General features: G+C 32.5%; 3 protein-coding genes across 4 annotated transcripts; 1 reads left to right on the top strand and 2 right to left on the bottom strand.

Annotated features, from left to right (window-relative positions):
* Window positions 1-2,605: 2,605 nt before the first annotated feature.
* LOC128184599 (uncharacterized) lies at window positions 2,606-3,660 on the top strand. Its single transcript, XM_052854147.1, has 2 exons — window positions 2,606-3,010; window positions 3,120-3,660. Exons 1-2 carry the CDS (start codon window positions 2,644-2,646, stop codon window positions 3,563-3,565), a joined length of 813 nt encoding a protein of 270 aa, XP_052710107.1. The 5' UTR covers window positions 2,606-2,643; the 3' UTR covers window positions 3,566-3,660.
* A 2,580-nt stretch (window positions 3,661-6,240) lies between these two features.
* LOC128182734 (uncharacterized) lies at window positions 6,241-13,690 on the bottom strand. 2 transcript variants are annotated; one of them, XM_052851469.1, is made up of 2 exons: window positions 13,645-13,690; window positions 6,241-8,470 (listed from the first exon to the last, which is right to left on the bottom strand). In XM_052851469.1, the coding sequence occupies exon 2, from the start codon at window positions 8,458-8,460 to the stop codon at window positions 6,412-6,414; it is 2,049 nt and encodes a 682-aa protein (XP_052707429.1). In that variant the 5' UTR covers window positions 8,461-8,470; window positions 13,645-13,690; the 3' UTR covers window positions 6,241-6,411. The 2 variants fall into 2 exon arrangements, with proteins under 2 accessions (XP_052707429.1, XP_052707428.1); XM_052851468.1 differs by lacking the exon at window positions 13,645-13,690 and adding an exon at window positions 8,855-9,111.
* Window positions 13,691-15,384: 1,694 nt separating this feature from the next.
* On the bottom strand, window positions 15,385-21,394 carry LOC128182657 (uncharacterized). Its single transcript, XM_052851341.1, has 2 exons — window positions 21,349-21,394; window positions 15,385-20,821 (listed from the first exon to the last, which is right to left on the bottom strand). Exon 2 carries the CDS (start codon window positions 20,809-20,811, stop codon window positions 18,769-18,771), a length of 2,043 nt encoding a protein of 680 aa, XP_052707301.1. The 5' UTR covers window positions 20,812-20,821; window positions 21,349-21,394; the 3' UTR covers window positions 15,385-18,768.
* Window positions 21,395-21,666: the final 272 nt, after the last annotated feature.

Below are 21,666 nucleotides of genomic sequence, written 5' to 3'. Positions count from 1 at the left end.
ACAAATATCTACAGAAATTGTTATAATGTCAATATGTAACTAGCTAATCAGATTCACTTTACAGATAAGAACAATATAATCACAAAATATTATGATCTTTAAATACATGTATTTCAATTTCAATGATTCATTATTCTATGAAACTATCAAGTAAAAAAAATATTTTTACAAACTCAGTTTGAAAGTACAAAATATACTCAGTATTATTTAGAATTCTTAATTTAAAAAAACTGCATAGAAATTACCTATGATTTAACGCTGATTACAGTATAGGCGTTGCCTGAAAATCTGCTTGAACAGCTTCTTTCAGCATATATTCTAGCAAACAACTCCACAAAAGTAGATAATTTTAAAATGAACTGTCTATTTATTCAACTTGTTTGGGTCATACTTCCAGAATACGGTTCTAATGGAAGATATCTGAAGTTAACCAGTTAAAAATAATTTATCAAGATTTATCGGTAAGAATTTTGTTTGATTATTTCACTCACAAAATTTCAAGACAGATCAAATGCCCATTGATCTTTGACAATGATTTCTATCGTATAACCTTTATAGATTGATTTAGCATCGGATAAATCTATACTAAAACGAACAAAGAATTAAAACCCGGAGCACATCTAATTCGGGAAGTATTTGATTTCAACCAAAAAAAAAAAAATTATGAGATCGTATGACCCGTTATTTGCAGTTATATGTTCGACTTATACCAATATCGGACTGTATTCCTATGACAAAAACTTTTGATATGTTTTAACTACAATTCCCTACTAAATAAGTATATATGGCCAGTAAGGAAAAGAACGACGTGTCTGTTTGAGTAATAATTAATTACGTATTCATCATTTGGTGACATTCAGATTTTGCAGATTATATCTAGTTAAAATTGGAACAATATATATTTGTTTACTTTTTTAATCTATTTTGTTTTGTAAACCATTATCACAATAAGGATCGGACGCCACCCATCCTATATAATTATTTCGAAAATTCTTGGAAATGTGAAGATTTCCACTACGTAATTTTATGATCATGTACAACGTCATAAGATATTTTTCTGTGTGGATATATAGCTCAATGGAATAAATACATACTATGACTTTATTAATATGCAATCAATAGTATTTTGCAATCTATTATAAGGACAATCCAAAACATTTTATTTTCAAAAATTGCCTGGTAATGTACCCTGAATTTCAAACCATAAACAGTTATAAACAGATGTGAATAAGGACTTATATTTCAGGGAAAATTATCTAATAGTGAGGAACGTCTCTTGTATTCTTAAGTGTAAGATTGTTTTTCAAATCCACAAAGTTAAACTCGAAATTCTTATTTCAACCCCGATGACATCGATTTGCACATTTTGATGAATTGTGTTTATGAGTATATATAAAGTATATGTTTATTAAGAAGCATGCAGTGTAAGCAGAAACAATGACGAAGAGAAATAACTTTTGTTTTTGGTTTTTTTTTTTCGTTTTAAAAATGTGCAAACAAAACATCTTCTAAGTAACCATATAATTTGCTCTTGATACACATAATTCACGACAAGATTTGACACCATCGTAGAAGAAATACTGGACCATCTCACATGCAGTAAATTAAATTGGCAAAGGATATTTCAGAAAAGCTATCTCTCTCTTTTCTCCTAAGAAACAGTTTTGATAGATAAAATCCATCTACAGATGGATCGTCGGGTTCTTACAATAGATGCTCACTAAACCTACAATTTTGAAGTAGGGCACTATTTTGACACAAACCATTATTTATTTAATATATGAGAAAACAAGTTGTAAATATTTCTTCGGAATGATCCAAAAAGCTATTGCTAACAACAGGACATAGAAGAAGCCCATGTTTTTTATTTAAGAAAGGACGTGTACGTGTACACCTCGTGCAGAATTTTAAAGATAGAATATTTTTGTGGAATGAAAATACTTGCTAAGATAATGCCTTGAATAAAATAAAAATATGGGTATACATTGTATCTTAAAACATTTTTTACTACTAAATAAGATAGAAATAAGGAAAAAATAGAGTAGGTTGTTTTTCTTGGGTGCCATTTAGATCAACTTTTTGGAAGATAAGTAACAAAAGTTATCATTATTAACATAAGTTATTTTGAAGATAAGTAACAAAAGTAGATCAACCTTGACCAAAATAAATTAACACATTGATATCATTATAAAGTTAATGTTCTTCATGGTAATTTCTTCAATTTTAGTTTTTTTCTCTGCAAAAACACGTTTCTTCTTCGGAATACCACAATCAGTGTACGTTTCTGAGATCTAAAGCCTTAATTTTTATACAGTGTTGAAGTAATATGTAGAGATAGATAGAATGATACATAGAAAGTGATAAAACTTTTACAACAATTATACGATTTAAGGTATATTCACAAAGGACGATATACAAGGCATATCAAACCAACCAGTCTAAACAGTTACTATCGTTTTGTAAAAAAATAATATTCATCAAAACACTTTAAATACGAAATAATGTCATTGTCTTTTATATGACTGTGGAATGAATCCCCAATGATCCAGCAATAGAAAGAATTATGTTATCGCATATACAATACAAGGAGATAAGAATCCCAGCTTGTCAAAACGTCATAACACCAAAGTTATAGGTGACAAAATGGCGTTTGCTTTTTTTTGCCTTTTGTTTGTCTTAGTTGCTACAAATCTATTAGTTTCAGGAAATGATAGTCCCAATTATAACAGGATTTATCCTCAGGAATATGTTGATTCTTTGGAGGATAAACTAACTTTACAACAAAAACAGATTGATTTCCTTGTTCAACAGGTGTCTGAACTGTCTAAAGTGAGTAAAATTCAGAGATCTGAAATTGATGAACTGAAAAATGAGAAAAGGAATCGGTTACTTGCAGTGTCTGAAAGAAAAAGGTCCCATGTTTCTGTACAAAATCAATGGTCTGTGCAAATTGATGAAGAGACAATTGACAACACGGCTAACAACGAAGATCAAAGCGTTATCAGAAACGGTTTGTAATGTATAAGTAATGACTAAAAATTGTGTAAAGACTTGTCAGACTTGTCATTTCTTTAAAATTACTTGACATGAGATGCAATAACAACAATTGTTATTTTCAGAGCGGTTGTTGATACCCAATCCGCAAACAACACATCTACCAAAAACTAATCTGGTTGCCTTCTATGCGTACATGTCGCAAGATTTCCCCAACCCGGGGGCCTCCCACACACTGGTCTTCGATACTGTCGTAACTAATGTTGGTAGTGGTTACCATAGCACCACGGGAGTTTTCCTGGCACCCGAAACAGGTGTATATGTCTTTAGTTGGTCCATGCGCTTAGCCAATGGAGAATACCATCAAGCAGAACTAGTTCATAACTATCAGGTGATGGGTGTGGCCTATCTGTATGCCCCTACCGGGGATCATACGGTCAGTGAAACAATTGTTATTCATGTAAACCAAGGTGATGATGTATACCTCAGAACCCAAGGTGGACCAAATAATGGAGATATTGAAAGTGGGACTGGTGGTCGTTCCATTTTCTCTGGATGGAAACTGAATTAGTTCTATTTATTCCAAATTTTCATTATTTGCGATTTAAATAATTTTGAAATTATAAGCACAGGGCGCATCTGTTTTGAATAAATGAGCTTGCATATCGTTGATACTGGACATTTTTAAATAAATGAAAAAAGTACCTATAATTTAAACTGATTATGTAAATACTAGTAACAAGGACCGCCATATTGCAGATAGACATTAAGCAAATCTTATCTTTCTGTAACGCACAGTGACTTCTATCAGCTTTTAACGTCATATAAATTATTTTCAATCTTCTGTTCTTATTGATTGTAATGGCGATTGATAAATACTTAATTACTTGGTGTTGATATTTATAAGCAGTTGTTGAAAATAAATTTTAATTAATTATACCTTTTACTTTCTATGAATATATAATTCTTATTATATGATTAAATAATTCCTAGCTTTCTGTATGGCTGATATCCAACAATCTAGAAAATACAGAACGTTATATTCACCTGCAAGTGACCTTGGGAATTAATATAACATATGGTTTGTTTTCACCTTGGACTATATATAGATCGGGAATTTCAAAAATGCTAAAACTGGTTTTCATAATTCCTGGCGTCCGATAAAATATCGCTTTTCCTAATGTGTTTGGTTATGACTTTATTGAGGTTTTCTCCGATTGCATTGACAACAGTCATTGTCAGTCATTTTTTATGTTTGCATCTATGCATCGCTGAATTATACAATAGAACAATTATTGTTGTTTTTAAGTTAATCCGATGATCAAACTACCTCCCTTCTTCGGCTCGATGAATATTGTACTTCTCATGTAGCTTTATCATTGTATTGACCTAAAAAAAACCGCAATAATTGTATCATAAACTGATATCTATATTTAAGGTCAGTACTATATGATTTCAGTTTGTTTTGAACCTAAACATTGTTATTGAAGATCAAACGTAATAGTTTTCATTTTCGCATCAATCCAGTAAGACGAAACACCTCATTTAAGGTGGAATAACACATCATCACAAGATGACAGACTACTGATCGAAACGACTTTTCGTTTTATTAAAGGGATTTTATCGACGGTAATATGCAACTTTCAGACTAGCAGAGTGGATAAAATGTCGGGCTTCTGATCCGTACATCCCGAGTTCGAATCCTGCAGGGGCTTTTGTTGCTACTTGCTTAATTGAATTTTATAGATATTAATTTGTTATCCCCTAACTGCTAATTTTATTTGACATATTTACAGATTATTTATCATTATATCTTTCATAATCAAATAATCCACTGTTAATTTGAGTGACTTTTTCCAGGTGTGTTATTCCACCTGAACTTGTTTTGCTGCCAGGAATGTTTAACAATTTCTTTTTTCATATCATTAAAAACATCAATTTCTTTAGAATATTGTTCAACAAAAACAGGAGAAAATCATTCTTAATAAAGTAAAAACGACAAATTGACTGATGATTTGGGCGACTTGCACAAGTATACATTCAACTTTCCGTCAGGTTTTTAATATAATTTATGAAATAAGTTTACGATAAATGTCTTTAAGCAGAACTGTTTCAAAGTCATCGCGTGATTGATATTGTCTATTTGGAGATCAATGCACATTCTAAATATGGACGTAGTCCTTATCGGTCTTGCCTTATCATTGGCCTGGTTTCACCTTTTTGTCCCAAATTTATAATTTGTCCTGGCACAAAAATTTGACTTCAATTTTTTAGATTGCTTTCTTCAAACATATTTAATGGGTAATTTCCCTTTAGTCTTGATTTTTGTCTATCAAACATGAAACATCCCACAAATTGTCTCTTAGTGTCTAAAAGTGTTGATTCTACTCTTCTGATGATTAATAAAAACTGCTGAGTCGAGTTACCAGGGGATGCAATGTTAAAACAGTGTATTTATGCATTTGTATTACATAAGATATGAATTTATTAAAATATCTGTGCTATATTACTTGTGTTTTAGTATCCCTCAGACAGGAAAAAAAAGTTAGATTCTTTAAAAAACCAGTAAAAAGATCAATCAGATAAAATATGAAGAAAACAATTTGTGCAGGCAAAATTTGAGGCTAAGCAAATTCTAGGTCCAAAAAGTAAGGAAAGGCAAATTTTGAGTCGAAGACATTCTAAAAGGCCAGTGCATGTTTTAAGATACGCCCGAAAATCACAGGATCAGTCAAATAAAATAACGACAAATTGATTTCATAATTTTTCAGCGTAAAACTGAGTTTTAACAATGCTCAAATTATGCCTTTAAAAAAGTGTAAATCTTTAATATGATTACCTTTTTTCAAATTTAATTTTTAAAGATAACTAAGTGCACAAAAGTACGCGTTAAATACGTAAAACAACAATATTATTATCTAAATTCGAGCAAATTATAAATATTCCGATAAATCGACACATTGGGTCTCTTACGCATTCTAACACTTATAAAAATGGAAGACATTTCAAGAACTTAATATTCTCCAACTTGAAACAGCGTTCTTTTTAATTCACTTAAAACTTTAGAGTAAAAAGCTTAATGTACGGATGAAACTTCTTATGAATTTCATGAAATATGTCAGATATTCTGAAGATTATGCGTTGTTTTGTGGGGTTGAATATATTATTTTTTTTTTAAATGGAGTCAGTAACTAAAATACTTTATTACAGGATAAAAATTGTCACGGACTAATTATAACATGCATGCATAATTGAATACTTATCTATTTAATTATACAAAAACATTATAAAATACAATTGTAATTATACGGCGTGAGTAACAAAAACCACCCATTCATATTCTTTGTAAAAATAAACAAAATTTTGAATACTGTTTTTCCAATTACAGAAAGGAGACATTGATAGTCAATTTTGATATTATCTCTCCTCTCTAAATTTCTTGTTCAGAACTATACCGATCCGGAGTAGACATGGGTTCATATTTTCGTTCATCCACTCATATGTTTTAGCATCTTTGGCGGCCTGGACAAACATTTCAACAGCCTCTAGATAATTACCAGTTCTCTCATGACAAATACCTATGATGTCGTAGGCCAGAAATGATCCGTCATTATGTTCGTCATCAAACGATAAGGCAGACAAGTTTGACAATGCCTCCATTTTGAGAATACTATCTCCACGCATCTCAAAACATAAAAACCTCAGGAAATACAAATAAACCAATGCTGGCACATTTATCAGTTTCGTTTTATAAGGGAATGATTCGATCTCTAAGCTAATGGCTGCAGGCCACAAAAACGTTGATCGGATAATTTCAATATCAGCCACACAGCCCCGCTTCATTTTCAGGGATAAAGGAATGGGTTGTGGGTGAATGACTTCTTGGTAAAGCTTGCAACGAGCAGAATTGTTTGACACGGTTGTCAAATTTCGTAAGTACACCGTATAGGGCACGATTCCACGCAATAATGCATCAGTAACAATGATGCATTTTCGAGTCTTCCCCAGGCAGAAATACAAGGTAGCTAAGGAAAGTTTTCCGCTAGTCACATCTGTTGAGCATCCGATTTTTAGAAATGCTTCCGAAAGGCGTAGGACATGATACTTTCTTTTATCATTATTTGAATTTCTTACTACTCGAAAGGCATTTTTTCCAGCGGTATTTGCAATCGTATAATACATTTGCTTAGCAACACTGACTTGTAAGTCACTTAAATTATCAAATGAATACGCATTTTCAATGTTTTGAAGATATTTTAAGGCTCGAGGAAGTAGCATGCCACTAAAATACCAATTCCCAACGTTTTCGAAGAAAACAAATTCGCTCCTTGTTTTTAAATCCTCTGACGTAATATCGAGATCATGTAAAGGAATAGGAGGTTCGGCTGTAACATCTAATTTAACTTGTTTGAAAGATGAACAATTTAATAATTCACATAAAACATTGCTTCTCATGATTAAAATTCTTTCCAGAATTGTAGCTTTCTGAAATGGCCTTAACTTTTTTTCAATGAGGTTTCGCTTTGGGATAAAGTAGTGAGGAATGGAATCCTTCCTGATCCATTCCTCTAATTGCGTCAAACATTCGTCAATACTCTCTCTCAAATTTTGTGCACAGATGAAGTTTGGTAATTTGTCCTCGCACATCCAAAACATCAACGTTTTTATCATGTATGACGACACACATTCCCCGCATTCGTCCATATTGTTCAGTCGTTCGTGGATAAGAATTTTCAAGATCTGGTAGAGCTTAAAAAGACCATGATCCATGGAGTGTACTAAGGTGCATTCTGCAACTGAAAAATTAAGTTGCCATTCCAGATGTTTTGTAGTAGATGCTGGGTTACCAACTGGGACGCAATGGCAACCATCAAATATAACTCGATTTATCGTTTCTATTGTTGGCCAACATCTGTTCCGATTTCTCGTGATCCATTCCTTGGCGACGGGGGGCCAACTGAAGAAAGGAAGTGCGCATACGGTAGTTTCCCCATCATCTAAAATGACCGGTCCCTTTGATCTCGCAATTCCTGATCTTAAATTCAAGCATTTGTCCATAAATTTGGCGCTTGAGAAACATATCGAAGAGTTACTGTCAGAGTCATATAGATCATCTGAGAACACTTTACCAGATATATATCTTAATATGCAATATCCAGGATCAGCAAAATCTGCTATTAATGTTATTTTCGTATCGATTGACGCAAACGAATTCTTTATATCTTCTTCAGATAAAACAAGAATGTTTCTAAATATGTAAAGATCGTCGAAGGTATTACTTTGAAACCTTATTCCATCTCCAAAACTTCCTATCGACTTTCTTTGAAAGACGCTTTCTCGATTTGAAAGGTCTATCCATGTTGGTTTGACGATTCGACGTATGTCTACAAATTCTTTAAATCCCATTAGATGATCACACCCTCTCCAAAGATAGGAAACTTTGTAGCATTCAGGTTGGTTACCCATATAGGACTAGCTGCACAAATAAATGAATTTTATGGTAAGTTTATGTAAAATCAAATTTTACAAATATACATACAATTTAAGTTGGTGGTTTCGTAAACATTGGAAATTTTCGTATAAAGATATACCGTATTCATTCTCATCGATTACCTTCAGAGTGTCTTGTGTTTACATCTTTTTACGTTTTGTCAATTTCCCCTAAAATTTATTTTTGAAGAAATTTCTAGTATCATGACACAAGCTCTGGTGATAGGCCGACCTTCTCTTAAATCCAAATGTTGAAAACAAAAGATAAAAGATTTAGAAGGAACAAGGAAGCCGGCTCCCATGGATTAGGAGAGAGAGAGAGAGAGAGAGAGAGAGAGAGGCAATGATAAAGAAGAAAGTTTTAACATACCGTAGTAATGAATCTAATATCACAAGTACGAAAGTACACCAACTTTATGACTGGGAGAATCTTAAAAATTGCCTTTAAAAATTAGTAGACAGCTGATCCAAACATACAAAATCCCATTGAATGAAAATTTTCAGATCAAATACATGGAATAGTGGGGTTACTTGCGTATGTTTAATTGTCCATACCACCTGATACAAGCTGTTTACACTATTTATCTGGCAAATAGCCAATGCAGTGTTAAGATACTAGTAAGTCAATATGCATCAATTGAACTTCTTTTGTTTGTTTTTAAACTGAACTTCATAAGATTACTTTCATCAAGAGTAGACACAGCACGAGGTTGAATGAACATTAGACTAGCTAATTTCAAATACAGGGGCATAGTCTTTATTAATATATCAAAACACTTTGTGTCTCAAGTATTAAACTAAGTAAAATATTGTTATTATAAAGAATTACATGTAACTTCCTCATCACTGTAAGGAAAGTGCTTGATTTGGATAGCATATGCCATATTAAGCAACTTCAACTTCAATTTTTAAAACTAAATTAATTTCAGTTCTATTGTTTATTTGAAGTTTTTTTTCTTCTTCTTTCGTTTTCATTTTCAAACACATGACAGGCATTTATCGTATGTCTGACTGTTAATGTTTGTTTATTTTTCTATTAAGGTGGAATAACACACCTGGAAAAAGTCACTCAAATTAACAGGATTTTTTTTTATAATGAAAGATATAATGATAAATAAAGGGTACAAATGTCAAATAAGCGAACATTTGCAGTTTGGGGATAAAAAATAAATATCTAAAATAATTATTCCAGTAACAACAAAAGCTCCTGCGGAATTCGAACTCAGGATATACGGATCACAAGTCCGACACTTTATCCACTCGGCTATGGAAAAAGTTGTATGCTTCCGTCCATAAAATTTCGTTTCGATCAGCGGTTAGCAATTTTGTTATGATGGGTGATTCCATTTTAAAGTGAACTTCGAACGGTGCCAGGAAAATCTGTTTATTGTTATATTATCAAAGAATATTACATTGTAAAGTTAGCTACTAGTAACTGGCTACTTGTAACAGGCTACGAGAAGAAAGAAAAGCTAGCTACTAGTAACTGGCAACGAGATGAAAAAAACTTGGCTTCTAGATACTAGTTACTTTCCAAGTAAGAAAACATACCTAGGATTTCTATTTGTGTTCTTAATATGTACATTGCACTATCTCATTATTTACTCATATTCCTCTAAAATATCTCTATTTTAGACAATAGTTGTCCAGTTGACTCAAATAGCTGTACTTACAGATTGAAAAAAAATCAACAAGTGTTATTAATTATAACAATCTATCATGCCATCCGCTTAAAATTATAACAAAATTACTCAGATATCTCTCTTAATCTTGTCAGCTGCCAGTGCATTTCGTTTCAATTATCTCTTTTCTTCAAGGGTTGTTAATATCAACATTCCTTCAAGTCATCCACATAATATTACGACACAATTACTCAGATATCTCTCTTTATGTCGTCAGCTACTAGTGCATTTTGTTACAAATATCTTTATTTCTGGCGGTTATGTCAATATATCTCAAGTAGCTGTATATATAAATTGAAGATATATGCCAGTCATGCTAATATCAACATTCCTTCAAGTCATCCACATAATATTACGACACAATTACTCAGATATCTCTCTTTATGTCGTCAGCTACTAGTGCATTTTGTTACAAATATCTTTATTTCTGGCGGTCATGTCAATATATCTCAAGTAGCTGTATATATAAATTGAAGATATATGCCAGTCATGCTAATATCAACATTCTGTCAAGTCATCCACATAATATTACGACACAATTACTCAGATATCTCTCTTTATGTCGTCAGCTACTAGTGCATTTTGTTACAAATATCTTTATTTCTGGCGGTTTTGTCAATATATCTCAAGTAGCTGTATATAAATTGAAGATATATGCCAGTCTTGCTAATATCAACATTCCTTCAAGTCATCCACATAATATTACGACACAATTACTCAGATATCTCCCTTTATGTCGTCAGCTATTACATGTAGTGCATTTTATTACAAATATCTTTATTCTTGACAGTTTTGTCAATATATCTCGAGTAGCTGTATATATGAATTAAAGATATCTACAAATGTGGTCAATTTGAACATTTTATAAGGTCACCTACATGATATTATGACACAATTACTCAGATATCTCTTTAAATCTCGTCAGCCACTAGTACATTTTGTTACAAATATCTTTATTTTTTTAGGGTTTTGTCAACATATCTCAAGTAACTGTATATATAGATTGATGAAATGTACCAGTCTTGCTTATTTGAACTTTTGATGAGATGATAGTACGGCACAACTAATTAGATATCTCTCTTAATCTCGTCAGCTACTTGTGCATAACTCCATTTTTAACAATATAGTTCATATACCTCAAGTAGCTGTATTCAAAGATTGAAGATATCTACAAGTGTTGTTAATTACAACTTTTTTTTAGGTTTTGGTAATCCACATGATATTACGATACAATTTCTCAGATATATCTCTTACGAGGAGTAAGAAAAGCCAGCTCCTAGTAACTGGCTACAAGATGAAATAAGAATTTGCAACTAGTAACTGGCTAATAGTAACTGGCTTGAAATTAGATTTAAAGAGATATCTGAGCAACTTTGTCGTAATATGTATCATGTAGATGACCTGATAGAATTTTGAAATTGACAACGCTTGTAGCAATTTCAATTTATATGTACAACTACTTGAGGTATATGGAAATTGTTTTAAACAATGCAGGGCTCACACTGGCTCAAAATTTTTTTTGTCGCAACCTTTCGCGTAATAAATCATTTTTTCTATCATAGTGTTTATCACCATACTAGAATACTAGTTTTAGATCTTACATGTACATGTATATTATAGCATACCACAAACTACCATTTTATTATTAAATTATTATAAATATTTATAGAATTATGTAATTAATTATGGATCTATATGGTTGTGAATACTGACATCTTGTGACAATGAAGTATAACGCTTATTTAGATATTTTTAAAAAATTAGTATTATACAGATTTTATCTTTTAATTTATTATTTAAAAAAAAGAGCAAGAGAAGAGGTCAAATTTGCTGTATTATAGTATTATTCAATCCAAAAACATGATTGTTATTGTATCTACTTGGCTTGTTGATTGGCCTATGAACATCATATCTAAGTAGATACATGTAGTTTGTGTTAATTTCGGGAACAGAGGAAATTCTGGCTGAAGGTATTAAATGTAATGAATGTATTGAATGAAGGTATTTGTAACGAACTGCACAAGTAGCTGAAGAGATTTAAAGGGATATCTGAGTAATTGTGTCATAATATCATGTAGGTGACCTTTTAGAATGTTCAAATTAACCACACCTGTAGATATCTTCAACCGTTATATACAGCTACAGTACCAATCAGACACAACCTAATACCAGAGAAAACCCCGACTAAGCCCCGGGTTGACTTTTAGGGTTTACTCGGGGTTTACTCTGGGTTTACTTTTTGAAAATTTTGGTCCACTCGGGGTTTACTTTGGGTTTACTCGGGGTTTACTTTGGGTTTACTTGGAAATTGCTTTTAAAGTCAACTGTACGCACTGAAGTGTAAAGCAGAACCATCTATAATCGTATTATCCTACTGCCTATAATTCCTGCCCCTTGTGTATTCCGAATACAGAGTTAGCTTCTGCTTTCAGGGGTATACTTCTGACCGGGTTTACTCTCTGTGTCCACTCTGGAATAACTTTGGGTTTACTCTGGGTCCACTCTAGTAAACCCGGAGTAAACCCAGAGTTGACCAGAAAGTAAACCCTGGGTTTAGTTGGTGCTTACTTTCTGTTAGGTTGGGTCTGATCGGTGCTGTACTTGAAATATGTTGAAAAAAAACTAAAAAATAAAGATATTTGTAACAAAATGCACTAGCAGCTGACGACAAAAAGAAATATATCTGAGTAATCAATTGTATCATAATATCATGTGTGTGACCAGACAGAATGTTATAAAAAGCAAGACTAGTACATATTATGAATTAATATTTACAGCTACTTGAGATTTGTTAACAAACCCTAAAAAAATTAAGATATTTGTAACATTTTTTACTAGTAGCTGACGAGATTTAAAGAGATATCTCAGTAATTGTGTCATAATATCATGTAAGTGACCTTAAAGAATGTTCAAATTAACCACACCTGAAAATATCTTCAATCTATATATACAGCTATTTAGATATATTGACAAAACCGCCAAAAATTAAGATATTTTTAGGAAAATGCACTAGTAGCTGACGACATAAAGAGAGATATCTGAGTAATTGTGTCATAATGTCATGTATATGACCTATCAGAATGTTGAAATAAGCAAGATTTGTACATATCGTCAATTTATACATACAGCTTCTTGAGATATGTTGACAAATGCTAAAAAAATTCAAGATATTTGTAAAAAAAAAAATAAACTTCGGTATCTCGAACTTGGCGGGACTGAGTAAAAAGTTCGAGATATCCGAGGGTTCGAGATATCGAAGTTAATGAAAGTTAGTCTATAAATGTACTTTCTAGACACGTGTATATATATTTTGTTTTCATACATGCGTATACCTGTATACATACATGTATATAGCCATTTCTATTATCGTTATTCATTGTGTAAAATAAAACACAGAAAGAATTAATGTTTTTAAATTTGTATCTCAAATAAAAATATAAGACATCAAATGTTCTTGAATTATCTTGTAAAACAATACTTTTTAAAAGAAAACTTGCGTTCGTCTTTGTTTTTCAGCAATTCTGATAACCGGATATACAATACACCACATAAATTGATAAACTGATAACGGTAAAAGGAACAAAGACGGAAAACGAATCTTATTTATTTAAATACAACACCATCTTACATTGGCATAAGTCATAAATACATTAATAAACAAAAATAAAACATGCATAAAATAACATATTAAACCAGTGGAAGGCAACAAAAGCGTTTTATGTAAGACGTAAATAAACAGGATAGTCACTATGAAAAGCACTACGTTGTTGACACAGTTCATAAACACATTTCGCACTTCATTTTCACTGTCACTAGATTCCAGGTCTAAAGTACAGTCATCAGATTTATATACCCCAAAAAGTATTTAATTAAATAATTTCTTGATTTCTTTTTCACTTTGATGTGTTTAATGTGTTGTGTGTTTACTTTGATTCGTAGTAAAGGGCCTACCAGCGTTTATCATTTTGATAACTTTTTTACTACGTAATAATCATCCCAAGCTTTGTTTAATTATCGTGTCATCCGATATCACAATATGGGCATATCGACGATAACCTGGCTTGTGTAATTACAGAAAGGGTTTCAACAGCTTGGGGCTATTAAGGTGTGAAAATCACAGGTGACCTCAGTAATAGCACGTGCTGTACTAACGGGTCTGTTCAATAGACCGGAAAATCGACATAACAGATCGTCTGTGTCCTGAAGGTGTGAAATTATTGAGGGGGGGGGGGGGGGGTAATTGACCTGTCTTCGAGATAACGCATGTTTTTGACTGACTGGGGCCGTGAATTTACTTGGAGATAAGCGGGGTATTCGAGATTTCCGTGTTCGACATACCCTTTTTTTATAATCATTTATATAGTAAAACTGGCCGGGACCACAGACATACCTTGAGATATCCGTGGTATTCGAGATATCGGTGTTCGAGATACCAAACTTTAACTGTATTTGTAAAACTATAGCACAAGTACCTGACCACATTTAAAAATATATCTGAATAATTGTGTTATAATATCATGTCGGTGACCCTAAAGAATGTTAAAATTACCCACACCTGTATGTATCTTCAATCTATACATACAGCTACTTGAGGTATATGAACTAAACTGTTAAAAATTGAGATATTTGTAACGAAATGCACAAGTAGCTGACAAGATTAATAGAGATATCTGAGTAGTTTTGTCGTTATATCATATGGGTGAACTCACAGAGTGGTGAAATAAGCAAGATTTGTTCATATCATTAATTTTATATACAGCTACTCCAAATTTGTTGAAAAAATCATAGAAAAATACAGATATTTGTAACAAAATGCACTAGTAGCTGACGAAATAAAGAAAGGTATTTGAGTAATTGTGTCGTAATATCATGTGGATGATCTAATTGAATGTTAGAGTTAGCAACACATGTACATATATTTACTCTATATACATAGTTACTTGAGATATATTGATAAAACAATGAAGGTATTTGTAACAAAATGCACTAGTAGCTGACGACATAAAGAGAGATATCTGAGTAATTGTGTCGTAATTTTATGTGGATGACTTGAAGGAATGTTGATATTAGCATGTCTGGCATATATCTTCAATTTATATATACAGCTATTAAAGATATATTGACAAAACCGCCAAAAAATAAAGATATTTGAAACAAAATTCACTAGTAGTTGACTACATAATGAGATATATCTGCGTAATTGTGTCGTAATATAATGTGTGCTATCTTTTTATTTATATATACAGCTATCTGAGATATCTTGACGAAACTGCCAAACAATTAAAAAATTTGTAACAAAATGCACTAGTAGCTGACGACATTAAGAGAGATATCTGCGTAATTGTGTTGTAATATTATGTGGATGACTTGACAGAATGTTGATATTACAAAGACTGGCATATATCTTCAATTTATATATCAGCTACTTGTGATATATTGACAAAACCGCCAAAAAATAAAGATATTTGTAAAAAAATAATACACGAGAAGCTGACTACCTAAAGAGAGATATCTGAGTGATTGTGTTGTAATATTATGTGGATGACTTCACAGAATGTTGATATTCGCATTTCCGGCATATATCTTCAATCTATATATACAGCAATTTGAGATATATTGACAAAGCTGCCAAAATATAAAGAAATTTGTAAAAAATACACTAGTAGCTGACGACATAAAGAGAGATATCTGAGTAACTTTGTCGTAATATTCTGTGGATGACTTGAAGAAATGTTGATATTAGCAAAACTGGCATATATCCTCATTCTATATATACAGCTGTTTGAGATATATTGACAAAACTGCCAAAAAATAAAGATATTTGTAACAAAGTGCACTTGTAGCTGACTACATAAAGAGATATATCTGAGTAATTGTGTCGTAATATTATGTGGATGACATGAAGGAATGTTGATATTATAAAGACTGGAATATATCTTTTTATTTATATATACAGTTACTTGAGATATATTGACAAAACCGCCAAAAAATAAAGATATTTGTAAAAAAAAAAATGCGCGAGAAGCTGACTACATAAAGAGAGATATCTACGTGATTGTGTTGTAATATTATGTGGATGACTTGACCGAATGTTGATAATAGCATGTTTGGCATATATCTTCAATCTATATATACAGCTATTTGAGATATATTGACAAAACCGCCAAAATATAAAGATATTTGTAACAAAATGCACTTGTAGCTGACGACATAAAGAGAGATATCTGAGTAATTGTGTCGTAATATTATGTGGAAGACTTGAAGGAATGTTTATATTAGCAAGACTGGCATATATCCTTAATTTATATATACAGTTACTTAAGATATATTGACAAAACCGCCAAAAAAATAAAGATATTTGTAACAAAATCAACTTGTAGCTAACTACATAAAGAGATATATCTGAGTAATTGTGTCGTAATATTATGTACTAGATGACCTGAAACAATGTTGATATTAGCAACCCTTGAAGATGTCTTCAATCTTTATGTACCGCTACTTGAGTTGCATAAAAAAATTGTCTTTAAAATAGAGATAGTTGAAACGAAATGCACTGGTAGCTGACGAGATTAAGAGAGATATCTGAGTAATTTTGTTGTTATATCATGCGGATAACCTGATAGATTGTTTTGAATATTAAAACTTGTTGATATTTTCAATCTTTAAGTACAGCTACTTGAATCAACTGGACACCATTGTCTAAAATAGAGATATTTTAAACGAAATGCACAAATTACCGATGACAGTATGAGAGGAATATGAGTAAATAATGATATAGTGCAATGTACATATTAAGAATACAAATATAAATCCTAGGTATGTTTTCTCACTTGGACAGTAACTGGTAACTAGTAGCCAAATTTCTTTCATCTCGTAGCCAGTCACTAGTAGCTAGCTTTTCTTACTTCCCGCAGCCAGTTACTAGTTGCCAGTTACTAGTAGCCAACTTTCATTTCATCTCGCAGCCAGTAACTAGTAACTAGCTTTTCTTACTTCTCGTAGCCAGTTACTAGTAGCTAACTTTACCTATCTCATTGTATTTGCGAATTATTGAGTACGATTTTTGATTCATTTGATACTCGGCACTACAAAATATGTAAGAGTATTAACATTCCAAACTATCTACTTTATTCAAATAAAGAAGTCACCAGACATCTGTCAGTTTCACCATGACCATGTCAGTACACGATGAATGGTAAAATATTGCACAAAACCGCATTAGACATTTAAAATCTATCTACAGCCAGAACTATGAACATGCTAGTCAAAGTTTCCCACTGGTCACATCTGCTGAACACTTGATTTTTAGAAATGCCTCGGAAAGATAAAGCAAGTGATAAATTCGTTTATATGTATTTGAAGTCTTGTCTTCTGTGTTTTATTTCAAAATACCTGACTTCTAATAGTGGCCAAATATTTTGCCACTTCAAAAATTCTGTAGTCAATTTTGATGTTTCTTTTACATAATTGATGATCGATCAAATTAGGTGCCGATAAATTGATTCAATTGTTTACGGGGAAAAGCTGAGTTTATGTAATCCTAGCCTCAAAATTTGCCTTTGTAATTAAAAAAATAGGTGTAAAACTATTGTGAAATTTTAACCATTATTTTCAAACATGTTCTATAAAGACAAGTGCGTTAAACCATGCATTATATACGTCAGAAAATACATCAGTATCATTTTCAAAATTCGAACAAAATCAATTGGCAGATGAATCGACGCATCATATATATCTTACATTCAGACACACAACCTCCAGCCCCCCCCCCCCCAAAAAAAATGGAAGTACTTTCATGAATTAAAAATTCTAAATACCGAAATTTCTTCTTTTTCACTTTTAGAAATAAGAGCAAAAAGCTTAAAAGCTAAATGCACTAATGAGAACTGCTTTTGACTTTTTAAAAATATTTATAAAAGATAATGTTAACATAACGCATTATTTTAGGAGGGTTGGGTCTGGAGTAACAATTGTTCGGTGTTTTTAAAATTTAAGACAATAGGTATAATATTTTAACAATGATTAAGGATTACGTTTACTTAGGGTTTCAGATTTCTAAAAAATATTTTTACAAAGTTCAAAGCCTAAAGTCAAACACTGTTTTTAAAATACAAAATAACAATGTTATAAATAAATATCAATATTGATAGCCATATTTTCTTCATTTGAGGACGATATGCTACCTCAAAGGTAGATTTGTATTGAAACGGAAAATTTGACTAATTTTTTCATTTTCTTTTTTTCTCAGAAATGTTTTTGTAACAACAAAATTGCAAAAGTTAAGTTTTATTTCGAATATTTTACTTATTTAATGGTTGTATTATCTCCTGCAAAATTTTATATCACTGGGTCATATAAGTGGAATTTTTTCGCCCCTGAATAAATGTGATCCTTTACTTTTTTCACGGCCGAATATAAAATACATGCATTATTGACAACACATCTACCCAATTATTCAAAAACATACAAATACGTAAAATTAGTTATTCGGAGTAATTATTTTAAAAAACATACGTTTTTTTTTTCATTCTTAGAAGAAACATCATTTTTAAAGTTGGTTTCCCATAAAAGAAAGGAGACAATTAAAGTTTCTTTTTTTTTTTTATCTTTCCTCACTAAATTTCTTATTCAGGACTATTCCTATACGCAGAAGGCATGGGTTCATATTTTCGTTCATCCACTCATATGTTTTAGCATCTTTGGCGGCATGAACAAACATTTCAACAGCCTCAAGATAATTACGAACTCTCTCGTGACAAATACCAATGATGTTGTACGACAAAAATGATCCGTCATTGTGTTCGTCATCATATGATATTACAGACAAGTTTGACAATGCCTCCATTTTGAGGATACCATCTCCACGCATTTCAAAACATAAAAACCTCAGGAAGTACAAATAAACCAATGCTGGCACATTTATCAGTTTCGTTTTATAAGGGAATGATTCAATTTCTAAGCTAATGGCTGCAGGCCACAAAAACGTTGATCGGATAATTTCAATATCAGCCACACAGCCCCGCTTCATTTTCAGGGATAAAGGAATGGGTTGTGGGTGAATGACTTCTTGATAAAGCTTGCAACGAGCAGAATTGTTTGACACGGTTGTCAAATTTCGTAAGTACACAGTATAGGGCATGATTCCACGCAATAATGCATCAATAACACTGATGCATTTTCGAGTCTTCCCCAGGCAGGAATATAAGGTAGCTAGTGAAAGTTTTCCGCTAGTCACATCTGTTGAGCATCCGATTTTTAGAAATGACTCGGAAAGGCGTAGGAAATGATATTTTCTTTTATTAGTGTGTGAATCTTTGACGATTCGATAAGCAATTTTTCCAGCAGCATTTGCTGTCCTATAATACATTTGCTTAACGACACTACCTTGTAAATCACTAAGCGTATCAAATGAATATGCATTTTCAAAGTTTCGAAGAACTTGCTTGGCTCGAGAAAAAAACATGGCACTAAAATGGCCACTTCCAACATTTTCGAAGAAAACAAATTCGCACTTTGTTTTTAGATCATCAGATGCCACATCAAGACCATGAACAGGAAGGGGAGGTTCGGCAGTGACTTCTTCTTTTACTATTTTGAAAGATGAACAATTTAATAATTCACTTAAAACTCCACTTTTCATGATTAAAATTCTTTCCAGAATTGTGGCTTTCTGCAATGGCCTTAACTTTTGTTCAATGAGGTTTCGCTCTGGAATGAAATAGTGAGGAAAAAAGTCCTTCCTGATCCATTCCTCTAATTGCGTCAAACATTCTTCAATACTCTCTCTCAAATTCTGAGCGCAAATGAAGTTTGGTAATTTGTCTTCGCACATCCAAAACATCAACGTTTTTATCATGTATGAGGATATACATTCCCCGCATCCGTCCATATTGTTCAATCGTTCGTGGATAAGAATTTTCAAGATCTGGTAGAGTTTGAAAAGACGATGATCCATGGAATGTACTAAGGTGCATTCAGCAACTGAAAAACTAAGTTGCCATTCCAGATGTTTTGTTGTTGATACTGAGTGACCAACTGGGACGCAATGGCAACCATCAAATATAACTTTATTCATCGTTTCTTTTTCTGGCCAACATCTGTTCCGATCTCTTGTGATCCATTCCTTGGCGACGGGTGGCCAACCAATGACAGGAAGTGCGCATATAGTTCTCTGTGAATCATCTACAATTACTGGTCCCTCTGCTCTCGCATTTCCTGATGTTAAATTCAAGCATCTGTGTATAAATTTGGAGCTTGAAAAACATATCCGAGAGTTACCATCGTTGTCATATAGATCATCTGAGAACACAGGACCAGTATTGTATCCAAGGATACAATACCCTGGATTAACGTAATTTGCTAACAATGTCATTCCCATATTCACAGGCAGACTCTTCATATTGCCCTGAGATAGAACACTAATTCTTTTAAATATGAAAAGATCGTCAATACCATTCCTTTTAAACTCAATTCCATCGCCCATACTGCCTACCAACTTTCTTTCAAAGACACTCCCCCGACTTGAAATTTCTAGCCATGTTTGTTCAGCGATTCGACGTATGTCTACAAATTCTTTAAATCCCATTAGGTGATCACATCCTTTCCAAAGATAAGAAAACTTGTAAAATTCAGTTTGTTCATCCATGTTGGGCTAGCTGCACAAATTAATAGATATGGCAATAAATTTTTTTTTTAAATTACAAACGCACGAGGTATTTTTGATTTGGTGGTCTCATAAACACAAACGATGGAAGTTTTGACATAGGATATTAGTATATGTGTCGTAATCATGTTCATTGTTTAAACAATATGCACGTGTATTTATGAGTGACGTTTCGTGAAAAAACAAAAGATATAGAAGAAAAAAACCAATCAGGCCCTTGGGCTCTTGACTTGTACATGCTCACTCTAACCGATCATAGAATATATGTACATGATTACACTTGTAAGAAGAGAGAGAGAGAGAGAGAGAGAGAGAGAGAGAGAGAGAGAGAGAGAGAGAGAGAGAGAGAGAGAGAGAGAGAGAGAGAGAGAGAGAGAGCGAGAGAGAGAGAGACAGAGAGAGAGATAGAGCGAGAGAGAGACAGAGAGAGACAGACAGAAAGACAGACAGACAGACAATTACAACAAGAGGCAGACAGTCAGAAAGTGACAAAACAGAAAAATAGGAAGTGTAACATACCGTATTGATAAGTTTAATATTACAAACCGAAAGTAGGCCAGCTTTATGACGTACTTGGGAATTCATACAATTTTAATATACTTTAAGTTTATATATTCTGTAGACAGATGATCTGTGAATACAAAACCCCTTTGAAAATTGTTAAACCATTTATACAGAATAGCGGGGTTTAAATGTGTTGGCCTTAATTCCAGTTCCGAATTTGAGCTGTATACACCTATTATCTGGCAAATACCCAATGTACGAAGTGTTAAGATAAATTACATTTATATGTTTTTTTTTAAAGCTGAACTTCACATGATTCATCTCATCGAACGT

This window comes from Crassostrea angulata, chromosome 5 (genome assembly GCF_025612915.1).
Source record: "Crassostrea angulata isolate pt1a10 chromosome 5, ASM2561291v2, whole genome shotgun sequence".
NCBI lineage: Eukaryota > Metazoa > Mollusca > Bivalvia > Ostreida > Ostreidae > Magallana > Magallana angulata.
The sequence above is the reverse complement of the archived record's forward strand: the minus strand, read 5'-3'. Positions and strand labels throughout refer to the sequence as shown.